This window comes from Cryptomeria japonica, chromosome 7, assembly GCF_030272615.1.
Source record: "Cryptomeria japonica chromosome 7, Sugi_1.0, whole genome shotgun sequence".
Lineage (NCBI taxonomy): Eukaryota > Viridiplantae > Streptophyta > Pinopsida > Cupressales > Cupressaceae > Cryptomeria > Cryptomeria japonica.
In genome coordinates, this window is record NC_081411.1 from 222,118,293 (window position 1) to 222,134,190 (window position 15,898).

General features: G+C 37.6%; 1 protein-coding gene across 1 annotated transcript in view; it reads right to left on the minus strand.

The window, feature by feature from the left end:
• The window catches only part of LOC131048582 (uncharacterized), a 39,485-nt gene extending 23,853 nt beyond the window's left edge, over nucleotides 1-15,632 (minus strand). Inside the window, exons 1-2 of the mRNA XM_057982582.2 lie at nucleotides 15,139-15,632; nucleotides 11,481-12,212 (exon numbers count right to left, since the gene is read on the minus strand). Of these exons, the coding sequence (XP_057838565.1) occupies nucleotides 11,519-12,166 (648 nt within the window). The 5' untranslated portion in view covers nucleotides 12,167-12,212; nucleotides 15,139-15,632 and the 3' untranslated portion in view covers nucleotides 11,481-11,518. The remainder of the gene's footprint in view (nucleotides 1-11,480; nucleotides 12,213-15,138) is intronic.
• Nucleotides 15,633-15,898: the final 266 nt, after the last annotated feature.

A 15,898-nucleotide genomic window follows, 5' to 3' on the forward strand; every position in this document is an offset into this window, starting at 1 on the left:
CCCCTCATTTGTAAAGGAGGGAGACTTGTATGAAATTGTTGCGATAAGTTTTGAGATAATAACAGTGAAACATTGTTCTTTGATGGTGTCCACTTAAGTTATTTTTTCAAAACTTGCATGGTTTGACCTTCCTCACTTAGAGTAGAAGTAGTATAGTGCTTTGATTTCAATGGAGAATGTAATGGTGTTTGACGAATTTCCATGGTTCATACTTTTTGCATCTTGCTGATTGTAAGTTGCAGTTTAAAGTTAGCCTGAACCCCTTAAATTTGTGCTAAGTTTGATTGTGGATGGTTGTTTGGATTGCACTGTTTTTTGGGTATTCAAATGTACTTTATCAATTTGAAAATCCTCTAGCATCCCCAGAAGATTGCACCGGTTCTTGCGAAGTTGTAGTTGATCTTGGCGAAGCAGAGCTTGGTTTATTTGGAATTTGTCCACCAAAGCACTATTCATTGTTATCACTGCCCTTAGGAGTAGATTTAGATCCTTCTAAACCCTTTCCCTTTTACTTTTAGTTCATTTTAGTTTGTTCGAAGCAGAAGCATCACAGATTCACTATATCCGATGATGGAGTTCCAGCCACAGCAAAGAAGTGAAAGAATGATGCAAACGTAAGGCCCCTTGGATTACCAGCAATCACATCAGCCAACTGAGTCACGTCCATAGCATAAAGGAACATTGGAGTCGATTGTTTGAACTTCTTGCAATCTTAGCATGCAATCGCACTTTGATCAAGAGAGAGTAAAGTGACCGTTAGGCAACTTTATTCTATGTTCGACGTAGTCATAAAAAACACGTCAACACTTAGTCTCCTTTGAATGCCTATCATTGATATCTAGTTACAAAAGGGCCATGTTGTGACGTTTTCACACATCGCCCCATTGCAAATGGAGACCCCCTACTTTTTAGGTCCTTTTGATCGTTAGGTTGTGTTTCTCTGGGTCTTTTCATGGTAGTCTCGTCAATCTCCTTGGTTTGCAAGTGTTTAGGGGGTCAATTTGATCAAGTCTGCAAGTCGTTTGAATAAATTTGGCTGTGTCTAGAACTTGTTTTGTCCATTTTAGGGTTTTGCCCTTCAGACTTGAATTTGAGGCCTTTCCTTTCGGGTTTTTGAAAAACTGAACATTGCATTGGAATCAAGACCCTTCAAGAAACCTACACATGAAATTTGCGCGAATTCTGAGCAACTTTCTATTTTTAGAAACTTCCTATATTTTAGGGATTCACTGCCTCCCAGATTGGTCTCATTTTGCCAAAAAATAAAACTTACTATTTTTAGTAAGTTTCTATTTTTAGTGTCTCTACATCCTATTTCGCCCTAACTTTGACATTTTGAAACACTTTCTATTTTTGGAAAGTCTATTTGTGGTAGGGTCTTCACACGCAAACACTGGAGAATGAGCATTCATGATCATTTCTAAATCCAGAAGTTCGAAGAAGCAAGCAAAGATGATAAAAAATGGCTAAGTGTAAGCATCCATTCCAGAAGTGGAAAACATGAAAATCTTCTAAGTCTAGCAAAAATCACTTCAATTTCTCAAAATGGCATCCTGATCCGAAAACAATCAAAATTGGATAAGTTTGGAGAGGAAAGGTCAAAATTCCTCCATGCAGTGATTTTGGCGCCCTAAGTCTAGGAAGGGCGCTAGAAAGGCAATGCCATGGAAAAGTCAAAAATGTGAAAATTCCACCACATGGGTGAAATGGCACCCAAGGAAGGATGCCAAAAGGAGCTTGCAATGGAAAGTTAAGAAATTTTGAAATTCCTCCTCTATGGCAATTTGGCGCCCAAGTCAAGGATAAGGGTGCCAAGCAGGGGTCCCCAAGGAAAACTCCAAAATTGGAAATTCCTTGACAAAGTCTTTTCAACACCCAAGTGAACAGATAGGGGGCCAAATCAAGAGGGGCATGGAAAAGTTGAAAGAGGTGAAAAATCCTTCATCATAGCATTTCAGCGCCCAAGTGGTTAGGAGGGCGCCAAAATGAGGTGACCAAGGAAAGTTCCCATGGTGCAAATTCCTCAATCTAGGCAATTTATCGCCCAAGTCAAGGAGTGGACGCCAAACAGGAGGGAGCAAGGAAAATGCGATCAAGGACGAAGTTCCTCCATGTGGGTGGATTAGTGCCCAAGTTTGTGCTAGAGCGCTCAAGCAAGGATGTTGTGGAAAAAAAATATAGAAATTCCTTCACAAGCATGAAATGGTGCCCAAGATGGCTAGGGAGCGCCAAAATCACAAGGCCATGGAAAGTCCAAAAACTTTCAAATTCCATCATGAAGTGAAAATAGCACTCAAGGAGGATGATGGGCACCAAAATGACTAAGGCATGGAAATCTTGAAAATTCCACATTTCCTCCTACACAGTGATTCAGCACGCACTCTGGAGTCAAAGTGCCAAAATGAAGGTATCAAGGAAATCTTGGAGAAGTTAGAAATTCCTCCATCAAAGTGAATTTTCCACGCCCAAGTCAAAAATGGAAAAAATTCCTAAGGCATGGAAATTCAGAGGATAAGAATGCAAAAGGAAAATCCCCTCAAGAAATAAAATCAAAAAATTCTTCAAAATCAGCTAAGTGAGAATTTTCTCTCTCCTAGGACCCTAGAACTCAAATTTGGAAATAATTCCTAAAAAATAGGAGATACGAAAAATTGGTCAAAAAGCTCCTTGTGAACATAATGAATTCAAAGAGCACAAAAATTCCTTCCTGAAGGAACAAATTTCCAGAATTTCTTCTCCAATTCCAAAATGTGCCCAAGGTTGGAAGCAAGACGTAAAAATCAAGGTTCAGGAAGAAAGGTTCAAAATTCAAAAAAATTCCTTCCTCAGGGAAGAGTTGCGCCCAAGAAGAAGAAATTATTGGAAAAGGTGAAAATTTGGCTAAGTGATGGAAACTCCTTCCTTCAGAACAGAATTCCAGGGAAGGTGAAAAATTGACTAAGTGTTGGAAATTCCTTCCTTCAAGATGGAATTCCAAGCAAGGAAGAAATCACACCCAAGGAATAATTGAAGATAAAATTTCTAAGGCAAGGAAGAAATCAAGGATGAATTGAACAAGAAATTCACCCTCGGGAAAAATTTTGAAAAATCCATTTTCGGGCATCAAAAATCATCCAAATTTCAAAATGATGATAGATTTTCGTGAGAGAATTTTCTCTCTTCTGGACCCTGGAACCCTAATTTGAAAATTTTCCTAAAAATAGGAAATGTGCAAAATTGATGAAAAAGTTTCCCTGGAACAACGCAAATTCGAAATTTCAAGAAAATTCTTCATGGATTAAGTTTTTTCTCTCCAAGAATTTTCTCTCTCCAAGGGTTTCTCCCCAAGTGGCAGTCGGGTCAACACATGCCAAATTGATGGAGCACCTCTTTGCATGTAGCCACCACATTTATGACATTATGACAGATTCCTTTTGCATGTAGCCATCACATGTGAAGATGGTGGAGCATTTAAAGTATTATGGGCGATTTTTGCATGAGGGTAATATTCATTGCATGTCAGGCAAATTTAGTAGAGAATGGTGCATTTAATGCATTTTGTAATGGGATGGAATTAATTGTATATGGGCTTCATGGGTATTTATTGTAGATTCCCACCTTGTTGCATCATGTGTGGGCAATCTTTTAGGGGAAAACCCTAATTAGGGTTTTGCGTGTAGTCAAGGCATGAAGCCTATATAAGGGGGTGACCCCCCTCATTTGAAAAAGAGGGAGATCTATATGAAATTGTTGCGATAAGTTATTGAGATAATAACAATGAAACGTTGTTCTCTGATGGTGTTCACTTAAGTTGGTTTTCAAAACTTGCATGGTTTGACCTTCCTCACATAGAGTAGGAGTAGTATAGTGCTTTGATTTCAATGGAGAATGTAATGGTGTCTGATGAATTTCCATGGTTCATACTTTTTGCATCTTGTTGATTATAAGTTGTAGTGTAAAGTTAGCTTGAGCCACCAAATTTGTGCTAAGTTCGATTGTGAATAGTCGTTTGGATTGTGTTGTGTTGGGTATTCAAATGCACTTTCTCAATGTGAAAATCCTTCAACATCCTCAGAAGATTGCACTAGTTCTTGCGAAGTTGTAGTTAACCTTGGCAAAGCAGAGCTTGGTTTATTTGGAGTTCGGCCACTAGAGCACTATCTATTGATATCACTGCCCTTAGGAGTAGATTTAGATCCTCTAACCCTTTCCCCTTTATTTTTAGTTCATTTCAATTTAAGCAAAAGCATCACAAAATTGCTATATCCGATGATGGAGTTCCAGCCATAGCAAAGAGGTGAAAGAACGATCCAAACGTAAGGCCCCTTGGATTACCATTATATCACATCAGCCAACTAAGTCACGTTCGTTGCACATAGGAACCTTGGAGTCGATTGTCTGATCTTCCTGCAATCTTAGCACACAATTGCACTTTGATCAAGAGAGAGTAAGGCGACTGTTGGTAACTTTATTTTGTGTTAGATGTAGTCATAAAAACACATCAATAGGCCCCTTGGTCAAATGTGTGCTTGAAGCCTCACTTTGCCTCCCCTCATGCTTCAATCATGTTCCTAAATTTCAGAAATCCCCAAAATTTTCTAAGTTTGAGTGTTTTGTGCCTATTTCTACCCATGGATAGGCTTTCAAACTTTTCTCTGCTAGCATGCTTTTCCTCCAGTCCCCACTTCTTAACATTTTTGGTTTTCTTCTAAGCCTTATGCACCTTTTGGGTTTCGAAGCTATACCTTGATTCTTTACTATGAAGTTCCCTAAACTTACATTCCCAATCCCAGCTTTTCCTTCACAGTTTAGGCCTCCGAGATTTCGCTTCCCATCTTGGCTTTTCATCAAACCCAATTTTCCTCTTTGCTTTCAGCCCCAATCTTTCAAGAATGCGCTTAACTATATATCACATAAATGGTCAATACATGACCCCCAACATCCTCCAACGTTCTTCCTCTTGATCTAGCATAACTTTTTGTCAATCCTCGCCATTCATACATGGCACTTTTCTATTCACCCATGGCTAATCAGCTTGCAAATATTCTTTCATTCCACCACCATGCACAAAGCATCAAGTATTAAATATTCCTAATCCTTGGCATCTTTTTTCCTTGAAGTCCCCAATTCTAGGCTTTCAAGGTTTGTGTTATTGGTTTCCTCTTCCTCTAGTTCTCCGAACTCCTAAATCCCCACCATCTCAATTTTGTTTACCTTTGAACTTTCAAATTTTTTTGTCCTTCGTTGCCTCGCCAATTCAAGGATGAGGTAGCCCACATCCTATTTCCTACCAAAAATTGCAGCTCCAATATTTCTTTGTGCATTTGTTTGAGCTTGGGAATAAGTCATATTCGTGAGCCCCAAGCCTTGAGCCCCAGCAATCCCTTATCTTTCCTTCTCCTCACCATTCAACATCAAATCTTCCACACTTCTAATCCCCTTGTTTAACTTTTGATATTGAATACGTGTGCATCTTGATCTGCACTTTCCTTTTCCTTGCAAACTTCCAAGATTGTTCACGTTCCACACTTGCTAGTATTGAGCACTCCATCTTCTTGATTCATAAGTCCCATCTTTGGATCTTCAATTGTTCACCTACTAAATTTCCTTGTGCTAAATTTCATTTCCTCAACATCTTGGCACTCCAATATACAATTTCCCCACAACTTCGTGTCTTTGATGCTATCATCTTTACCAAACTTTCAAAACTTTCCCTTAGTTGTCTCCCTTGGCATCATCATGTTCCAACTTCTACTTTCCTGATTACATGGTCCTTTGTCCCCTTCAACCCTTCAAATATTCTTCCACCTACCTTCTCTTGGCAATTAATATCTTTGGACCTTGACTCCCACTATCTCACCATTTCCCCTCAAGCCAATAGAATTTTTGCCTACCTTCCACAAAATTGTATGAGACGACCCCAATCCTTCTTGAGTCCCCATTGTGTCACCACTTTCCCTGCCCTCCTATGGACTCTAATCTTCACAATTCACTTGGCATCCTAGCATCCAAATCCTTGAGATCCCAACCTCTATTAGCATTTGCACCTTTAAAATTCCAGGCTATCTCATCCCTACAAACATCTTTCTCCTTGAGCATCTCGCATCCGAAATTCCCAAATATTGCTCCTCTACACATGTACCACTCTTGGATTGTTGAGACTTTTAATAATAGCATACCTTTTGAAACCATTTACCTCAAATCCCTCTAGAATTAAAATTCTTGGATTCCTAATGCTTTGACCAAGCTTCGAACTTGCCTCTAGGCAAGTATTGAGCTAACATTAATGCACTCCTTGGAGCTTGAAAAGAATGGTGAAGATCCCCATATGCTTTTAGGTACTTGTGGACCCCACAAAGACAAGATTTTAGGTGATGGCTGAAAGAAAATTTGCAACCATAATGAACTATTTCCACATAATCTCATAAGAGGAATATATCCAAACAGGCATTAAAAATCAAAAATGCAAAAGAATAGATATAAATACCATCCAAATGACACAAGATGTACCCCTAGGAAGACCCTCATGACAAAAAAACCCAACCTCTAAAAGCACTTAGATACTAAATGTATTATCTCGTGAACAAAAATTACAATACACTTTCAAAGTCTCCATGCATGGCTTCTGAAATATCAAGCTCCCTGATTGCACTTCATGTGAGAAAGCAAACGACAATTATGTAACCACGCATCCCAATCCATGCTTCTTCTCTTCACATATGCAACTTATAAGAGATGCTCAATCAACCTTAGTCAACACGCCAAAAGTTAAAATAGCCAACCTCAAGAACTACTCATGTGCTTTCTTTAATAGAAATAAGCTTGCAAAAAACTACCAGGTGGTATTACAAAAACCATTTGCTTAATACCATGAGTTTATAAAAACATGTCCTCCTCATTTACTTTTTGGTACTAAATTTTTCCTTTTTGGTGCTAAGTTGACCCAAAACTAAAAGTTTCCCAATGTGCAACCCACATTAAATATTTATCTCGATGTGAACAAGACAAAGTATTTCCAAGAATGTCTAACCCATGTGATGAATGCATCTTGAAATATTCTACTGGCAGTTCTTATGAGAAAAACAAAATTGCATAGATTTATCATAAATTAACCAATGCACAGCAGAGTTATAGGAAAATTCGAGCTTCATGCAATCATTATTGAATTTCCCATATTTGTAATAAACTAAATTTCATTACATAGCTGGAAATGATCTGATATACTATTGCAGATGGAGTGGTATTGTTCAGGCAGCGCTTTCTTACCAGGTGCTGTGATTTTATTTTCAGATTGCTTCTAAAACCCATCAAATTGTTTCAGAATAATTCTTTTGCCTTTAACCGTCTGAAATTCATTACCAGCAGTCTGCTCTGGATGTACTTCAAGGCACTTGATCGCTGTATTGAGTTTGATGACTCTCTTGGGGTTTCGTCCAGAAGATTTTCCTTCCAGGGTTTTCGTCCTGAGAAGTTGCACACAGATTGCAGTTTGCAGAGAAAATAATAATTTTGGCTGAATGAATGAATGCAACGCTACATCCACCCCTTAATAAAATAACTCCAGCCAATACAAAAAGTCATCGACACTTCTAGAGACTTCTTCTTTAGCTGACTTAGGTAATGAATACAAGTTTATTAATTAATTTATGTCCCCCAAGTTGTTAATTTTAGATCAGACAGAGAGCAACAGCAGGAAAAACAAAAATAGGAACACAAAGAACATCAAGATACCCTAGGAAAACCTCCTTGGAGGTGAAAAACCCAGCAATTAATCTCAGATCTCTGTTAGACAAATCAGCATGAGTCTTTTACAAAACCACTTCAACACTTGAAGCACTTAGGTAGGGTATATACAGCAATATCAGAACTTATCTGCAAGATATGAATGCTGATCAAGGACAGGAGATGTCTGCTGCAGGTTCGCTTCCCTGAAATGGGGTTCGTTGTCCAATAGATGAAGTTCGCTGCCCTTGAGGACAATTTGCTGTCTCTAGAAACCTGTTCGCTGTCACTGCAAGATGGTTCGCTGTATTTGGAAGCAATTTGCTGATCACTGCTGAGTTCGCTGACCTTAGGAAGCAATTTGCTGATCACTGCTGAGTTCACTGACCTTAGGAAGCAATTTGTCGATCACTGCTGAATTCACTGAGTGAGGATGAGTTGAATGTGTGATTGAATGGTTATGAATCAACTTGTATATATATGAGTCAATGCCACTTAATAGGCCTTAGGTCGGCCTTATTGATTTTGGTGCCAAGAAGGATCAGACCTACAAGCTACATATAGGTCTTGTCTAATCACAATTACAAGTTACATATAGGTCCTGTTTAATGACAAATTACATATGACGCCCAATTAGGGCCAGACTTACACAGTCAAATTGAATCAATAATAAGCCTAAGGCCGACAGGCCACTTCATTGCCAAGAGTACTAGGTCGGCCCTAGAAGGGATCCGACCTAGCTACAAACGTCAACACAGTATCATTACCTAGAGGAAATATTGTTATAACTTAAAATGGCCCCTCTTTAAGTCATAATGAATAATTATAATAACAATTATTCATTATACATTAGCTTTTTGGCCATAATTCAATTATTCCCTTTATTATTTATTTATTCTAGCCTAGGGAATATGGCATGTTAGAATTTGACTTCCTGTGGCCTGTCATTGGAGGAGGGACATTACACATCTCTATATATCCCTTTAGATGCATCACAAATAACATCAATTTTTACATTATGCAAGGTGAACAAGACACCTTTTTCCCAAAAATAGTTATGTGATTTCTAATTAAAAAGGATAACTTGGGTAATCGAAATCATGTGGGCATGCTCGCTATGTTTGTAATAGTAACCCTCATTGACTAAGCCCAAGGGGCTAAGAGTGAAATGTAAAGTAGGAGATTGAAAATTATTATTATCACATCAATTGGAAAAGCAAGAGACGGTAATAACTAGTGTTAGGAAAGAGAGGGCATTCTTCTTCCCTTGCTTGTATATATGGTGGGGTAAAGTTTGTAGCATAGGCTAGAATCTGCATGATTTGTATGCATATAGATCATATTATGACTAGTATTCTTTATAAACACACTCAATTTGAGTTTAATCAATGTTGTTTGTGAATCCAATGGTTATTAGCTACACATGTAATATGGTAATGGTTTCCTTTCTTGTATTCAGTTGCAAATATAATTTATGAAATGTATGTTTTCCATAGAATCTTGCATAGAGTATGTCATGTGTTGAGGTAAAACTAGCAAGGACACAAGCTATTACTATTATGTTAGCATACTCCCATGTGGCAATGTTTATTCTTGCATATGATGTGATTCTTTTCTCTATCCCCTTTCCTCTCATCTCTTCCTCCTCTTTCCCTTCATCTTTTTTCCTTTTCTTTGTCAACATCCATCTGCACTTGTATCATCCCCAGAGCCCTTGTTATTACAGCATCTCATCAGCCACTCAATGAACTTTGTAAAGACAAGATCTAGCAACCCTACCACCTTGGGAAGGTAGCAAAATCTCCTTTCAAGAGGGGAATAAATCCCTTTGACTAATGATCGTATATTGTGCAGTCTTCACTAATAAACACCTGGCAGTCAATTCATCTACTCCTGAAGCTTCTGAACTCCTTGCAAACAGCTTCTGTCACTGCTGCTTGCCCTTCCCTTTTTCCTTCTCTGCACACTAGGAAGCATAGTCGCCATGCATATTGCAATTGAAGCACTTGATATGACTTAAATCCTTCTTCTGGTAATTAAAAGACCATAATTCTTCTTTCTTCTCTATGCATCCCTTGATCCTTTCTCTCCTCCCTCCCTTATCTTCCCAATCAGGGTCTGGTCTGGAACATTATCCTGAAAACTGCTAGAGGCTTGTAGTCCCATCTCCTCCAATGAGAACATCCCACAACTGCTTAAGTCAAGTAACTTCTATCAACCATTGATAATCTAAACAAAATTGTGCCACAGTAGATGGAACCATTCAGAGCAATCCAAACTAGCTCATTATCTTTGATTGAATCACCAACTGCACTAATCTGATCTCTAAGCTCTGCTAGATTCTTTAGATAGCTTTAAATTGTATTTGTCATGCTAGTGTGGGTAGTGTTGAACTTGTACCTCAAAAGCATCATCCTAGATGCATTCAAACTCTAGTACAAGGTTCCCAAGGCATCATATATCTTCTTGGTAGTCTTCTTGGTAGCAATATGAGGGATCAAATGATCCTTACCAAATTCAACAAGATTTACTTCACCTTCATTGCCTTCTTGTTGTGCTTGGACAAATCTTTGGGATCTGTGAGACAAAACTTTCTTCTCTACAATGTATCATAACTCTGTTTCTTCTAGGATATTATGCAATCTTAACTTCCATAGCACATAGTTAGAGGATCCCTCCGACAAGCAACTCTCTTGCATACTAGGAGTTGCCATTGAGGCAACAGTTTAAGCAAGCTTCAATTGCCATCAAATAGATCTCCAGCTCCACCAAGTCCTCCACCTCAGACCCCTCCACCAAGTCCCCCACCTGAAAACAAGAAAAATATGACTGTCCAAGAAGGGACTACACAACAAATGACTGCAGTGGACACAGGGATGCTCATATGGCTGGATTCAACTGTATAGAAGAGAAAAAAAGAATATGGACCAGCCACGGATGAAATCCAAGCAGTCAGAATTATTCAAGGCATCTTTAAAGCCCTAAAGAGCAACAATCTCTAGATCAACTAGGGCTTCACACCCCAGAACTATTCATATGTCCATGTGCCAATTACTAAAACAATTCTGCTTCAATCATCAAATCTTTGGACATACTGCCCACTGAAACTTTTGGACTAGTCTTAATCCAGACAACTAGCCTCTCCATATAAAAAGTCTGGAAGGTTTCAAAAACTCAGTTCTAATACCATGTTGAAATTCCTCTAAACCATGGTAAGCAGACTCCTATCTAAAGCTAATCAAAACTGCTGAAATTTCAATGGTAAAATCTACAAACACATACAGTACAGAAACAGTAACTGATAAATACTCAGATAAGCTTCAAATCATGTCACTGTTTTAATTAGAAAACACAAGTTACAATGCTTTGGAACATACTCTAAAAACTGAATAATTAGAACATCTACCCTAGGCCTTCTTTTATGGCGAGGAAAAGAAACCTAAAACAAAGAGTGAAGAAAAACCCATATAAAACTTCAAAATGAGAAAAACTGCTCTATTTGAGAAGAATGTCAAAGCAAATCCTAAATCCATATAGTTTGCAGTCTTGTCCCTCCAAAATCAGCATATAAATTTATAACAGAAAAAGATAATTCGTAATGATGATAAAATTAAAAAATTTCCCAGCAACTTGTAATAATGATAAAATGTCCCAGCATCTCTAGTATGATAACCCTGTTTCAGCAGAGCTATTACTAGAACAATTGAACTATGTGTCATTTTGACAAATAAAGAAGCAATGGACATGAATACACCAGCAATCAAAAGAAGACAACTTACCATGGATCATACCAAAAACAAGGAATTAGGCTAGTAGCCTAATCACTGTCATCATCACTCTCATCATCACTTGATACATCGTACTGGTAAATAGTGGGCTGCAATGTTCGTCTGCGAGGTCTATCAGGGATAATATTGTTAGGATCAACCCCATGCAACGATTCATCAGAAAGATCCCCCTCATCATCCTCATCACTACTTTTTACTGCCTTTGATTTTGGCTTTCCCTTGCCTTTCAGAAATCCTTTTTCTTTTCCATCTTTCACCTTGATATTCTGACCTGAACCCAAGCCTTTTACAGGAGCTCTCCCCTTAGATTGAAGTACAGGCTTTTTCACAGGTTTCTTTTTCTTATATGTCTCTTCATCTTCAGAATCTTCGTCATCATCACCAGAATCAGATGTGGTATCTACTTCTTCCTCTTCCTCCTCTTCAGATTCTTCCTCTTCATCAGTCTCATACTTGTCCATCTTCGATACACGCTTTGGCTTTGGTTTTGGCTTCTCTTCCTCTTTCAGTTTGCCTTTCTTCTTCAGGGGACTGACCTTTCTTTTGTCTCCTATTGCTGGCTTTTTAGTGGGAAAGGTCATTGACGATATGCTTTTCCTTTTATGCTTTTCCCCACTTTCTGCTTCAGCCTTTCTCTTGGCTACCAAAGCTTCCAACACCTTCCTACGGTCTGACATGACTGGCCAAGCAACACAAGCACTGCGACCAATAGCAGACTTTGGTCTGCATTATTCAAATTTTCAGTCCGTGAGAAAAAAGATAACTTGGATATTACTTCCTTTTTTAAGAAAACAAACTATTTACAGATATACTACATTTGCAGAACTGAACAGAAAAAATTTAATACATTCAAATTTCTTGCATAGCAGACAGCATTTGGGTTAAGCACATAATGGGACAAATCAAAAGTCAAGTATGGGAAATTAAGTCACCAGGAAGCTAAGCTTACTGTAAAATAGCAGAATTTGAATTCAACCATTGCAAAGACAGTGTCAGCAGGAGATTTGAAAAAGAAATCATTTTGAAATAAAGTGCTCAAGTGCTCAGTGTATGGACAATGCCATGACTATATTAGAATTGAACATAGTCAACAACTCTCCACGAGATGTGAGTACAAGTATGAGAGCTAGGTTTCCTGGGCTAGAAAGAGGTGTTAGTGATGAAGGTGCAAATGCCAAATAAATACTCCAACATGTGCAGATCAGTAGCTCAGTGATAAGAGCACAGGAAGGGTCATGTGGAAGGTCCTGGGTTCTAATCCTAGACAGTCCATGTTTTCACGTGGGAAACTATGCCTCCAGAAAATAAACAGAACACTAATGGTGAATGATTGAGCAATACACATCTGCAGCATGACAAAACTTGCATATTTGAAGATTTCAAGATGAATTTACGAAAAAAGTTGTAAAACACATTGTCGCACCTGATAGTACATTTTTTTCTCAGAAGAACCAACCCTAAAGATTTTAAAACTCAGCTTCCACTTAAATTCAAAAGGTGAGATAGGCATGAAAAATCACAAAAGTGTGTTCTCACACGTCATGAAAGAATATGAAAACAAGTTTTAAGTCAAAATCAGTGATCAACATGTCCTACTCAAATAATAGACTACAAGGCACCCTGGTCAGTAAGAGCCAACAGGCAACAGAAAATTTACGCTGAATCGCAGAAAAATTTAAAATAACTCAGAAGGAGGCTTTATACTTAATTTCAAAAGGTGAAATAGCGAAGAAAAAACTGTGTTCAAACACTTGTCATGGAAGACAGGTAAAACAAAAGGTATTGGAGTCAATATCACTGGTGGGATTGTGCTGCTCAAATTAATAGACAAAAAGTGCCAACTTTTCTAGTCAAGAGGACCATCTCAACAAAACATTTATGCTGAACCTTTCTTTAAAGCTTCACTTCTGCAAACGGTAAATTTGAACGTCTTAGTCTTAACAAATTAGAAAATAAATTTTAAGAAACTCTCCAATTATGCAGACAACTGAGCTTCAAACCTCAAATTTGCCTCAAAAATGCAAATATTTGATTACTTCCTCAGAATACTAGAACCTGGTTTTAAGACCTCCCACTGGGTGTTTGCTTCAAACGAAAAGAAGACTTACTCCAAATGTTTGACATATTAAAAAAAAAATTGAATCGATTAGCTAGTTATGCAAACAGTTAAGCTCCAAACAGTCAAATTTGCCCCAAAAAGTACATAGTCTAATATTTTGTCAAAAGTTAAAACTAACCAGAACCTTCCCTTAAAATCTCATACTTACGTGTTTATTTCTAGGAAAAGTAAATTTTAACTTAAAATCATAGAAATTAAACAAGGTATTTGATAGAATGAGCTAACCGTGAACATTGTTAAACCCAAACCCTCACAATTTTGCCTCAAAATGCAAAGGCTTACCATCTGTTTCCAGGAAAACCAAATTCGAACTCCATATTTTCAAAAGCAAACATTCGATTTGACCAAATTAGCCAATTATATGCGCATTAGTAAGCTTGAACCAAACATCTGAATGTTTGCCAAATATAACTAGCACCTGCCTTAAAAACATCACACTTGGTGTTTTCTTCCAGAAGATCGCAAATTTCTATTCAAAATTTCAGTAACAACAATATATTTGACAGGCCAATTATGCAGATGGTAAAGCTTCAAACCCTCAGATTTGCATTAGAATATAAATATCCCAATATTTTATGAGAAACTAGCTAGGGCCTGCCTTTTAAGAATCATCATCATTGTTTGCTTCCAGAAAAAACAAAATGAAAGAACAAATAAACACCTGGTTTAAGATTAATCATTTCTACAGTATGCTAGAAGCTAATTTGAACAAATCTTTAAAACCTTGTACTTAGTACTTGATTCCAGAAAAACATAAATTTACTCAAAATTTTCAAGAGGACACGCTTTTAGCATAGATAATTGAGTGCTTGCCTCAATGAAGACTTAAATTTTGTGATGCATACGGTGAAGCTTCAAACTCTCTGATTCACCTCAAAAGTAAATTTCAACAGTTTACTAGAACTAACAGAAACTCTAATAAATATATTATATTAAATGCTTTCTTCAAAGAAAAAGTAAATAGACTCCAAATTTCACATGGTGTATTCGACGAACTGCATACAGTAAAGCTTCAAACCCTCAAATTTGATTCAAAATGTAAATATTTCAAGATTTTGACAGAAGCTATCCATTATATACCTTTAAAAAAACCTCATGCCTAGGAAAAAATAAAATCCATATAAATTTTAGGAAATAAACACTGCACAGTGTACATATCAGAAATAGTGAAGTATGCAGACAATGAAGCTTGAAACCCTCATAATGTAAATATTTTTTATCTCGTTGACAAAAACTACCCAGAATCTACCTTTCAAGCTTCCCACTAAATGTTTCCTTTTGGGAAAAACGACAACTTTGAACACCAAATTTTCACATACGAGTGTGAATGACATAATTAGCTAAGTATGCACATTGTGAAGTTCCAAACCCTCAAAAGGTACATATTCCAAACTATTGTCAAAAAAAAATAGAAGCTGCCTACGGAAACTACACTTCAAGATTTCTTTCAAAGAAAAACACTTTAAACTTCAAATTTTCGCAATTTTACGAGTTTATTTTACATAATTAGCAAACAATTAAGCTTCAAACCTTAAAATTCTGCAACAGCCCAAAACTTAGGCTTCAAACTAAGCTCAGCTCCTACTGCCGTCAAGCACAACAAAACAAGCATCTGAACACCAGGAAACGACTGCAAATAGACAGAAACACAGATCTTCCACCATGCACTGTACAGTACGGATTTTTACTAATGGAAAAGAGAAAAATAAAAGCAATCTATCTTCATTATGATAATTTAGAAGGCCTTCTTGTGAGGTAAAATTAAGCTTTAGTTAACACGTGTCGGTAAAATCACGGAGCTTGACCAAAATGCATGTCTCGCTGCGAATTGGGAGAGAGAAGTTCAAAAACGCCGTTTCTGACTCCGTATCGAGTGACAAACATCATTCTCAAAGCTTAAAAATTCTTCCTCGAATCCACCGGTATCTTGCCGCCTGTGCGCCTGTCAATTCAGCATTCAGCGGAACGGAAAGCGTTTTCCCAAAGTCGCAGGGAGTACTGTCGTATAATCTATGAGCACTCTGGGTTCGATATGACCCCGTCAGAGGACCCTATGTGTTTTTATTTGTTTTTTATTGAATAAAGTCGGGCAGATTCGAACTGGCGTATAATCCTTCTAGACCAAATTAATTCAGCAATCACCTAGGGTAAGGTTGGCCCCCATGGAGCGGGCTTCTTATAAGGAAAATTTTAAAGTTACTTAGTGGTTTCATGAATTTTGTAGTATAGTTCAGCTTAAAAATTTAAGTTCTGAAATTTAAGGAAGCTAGTGGTTTCATGAATATGATGT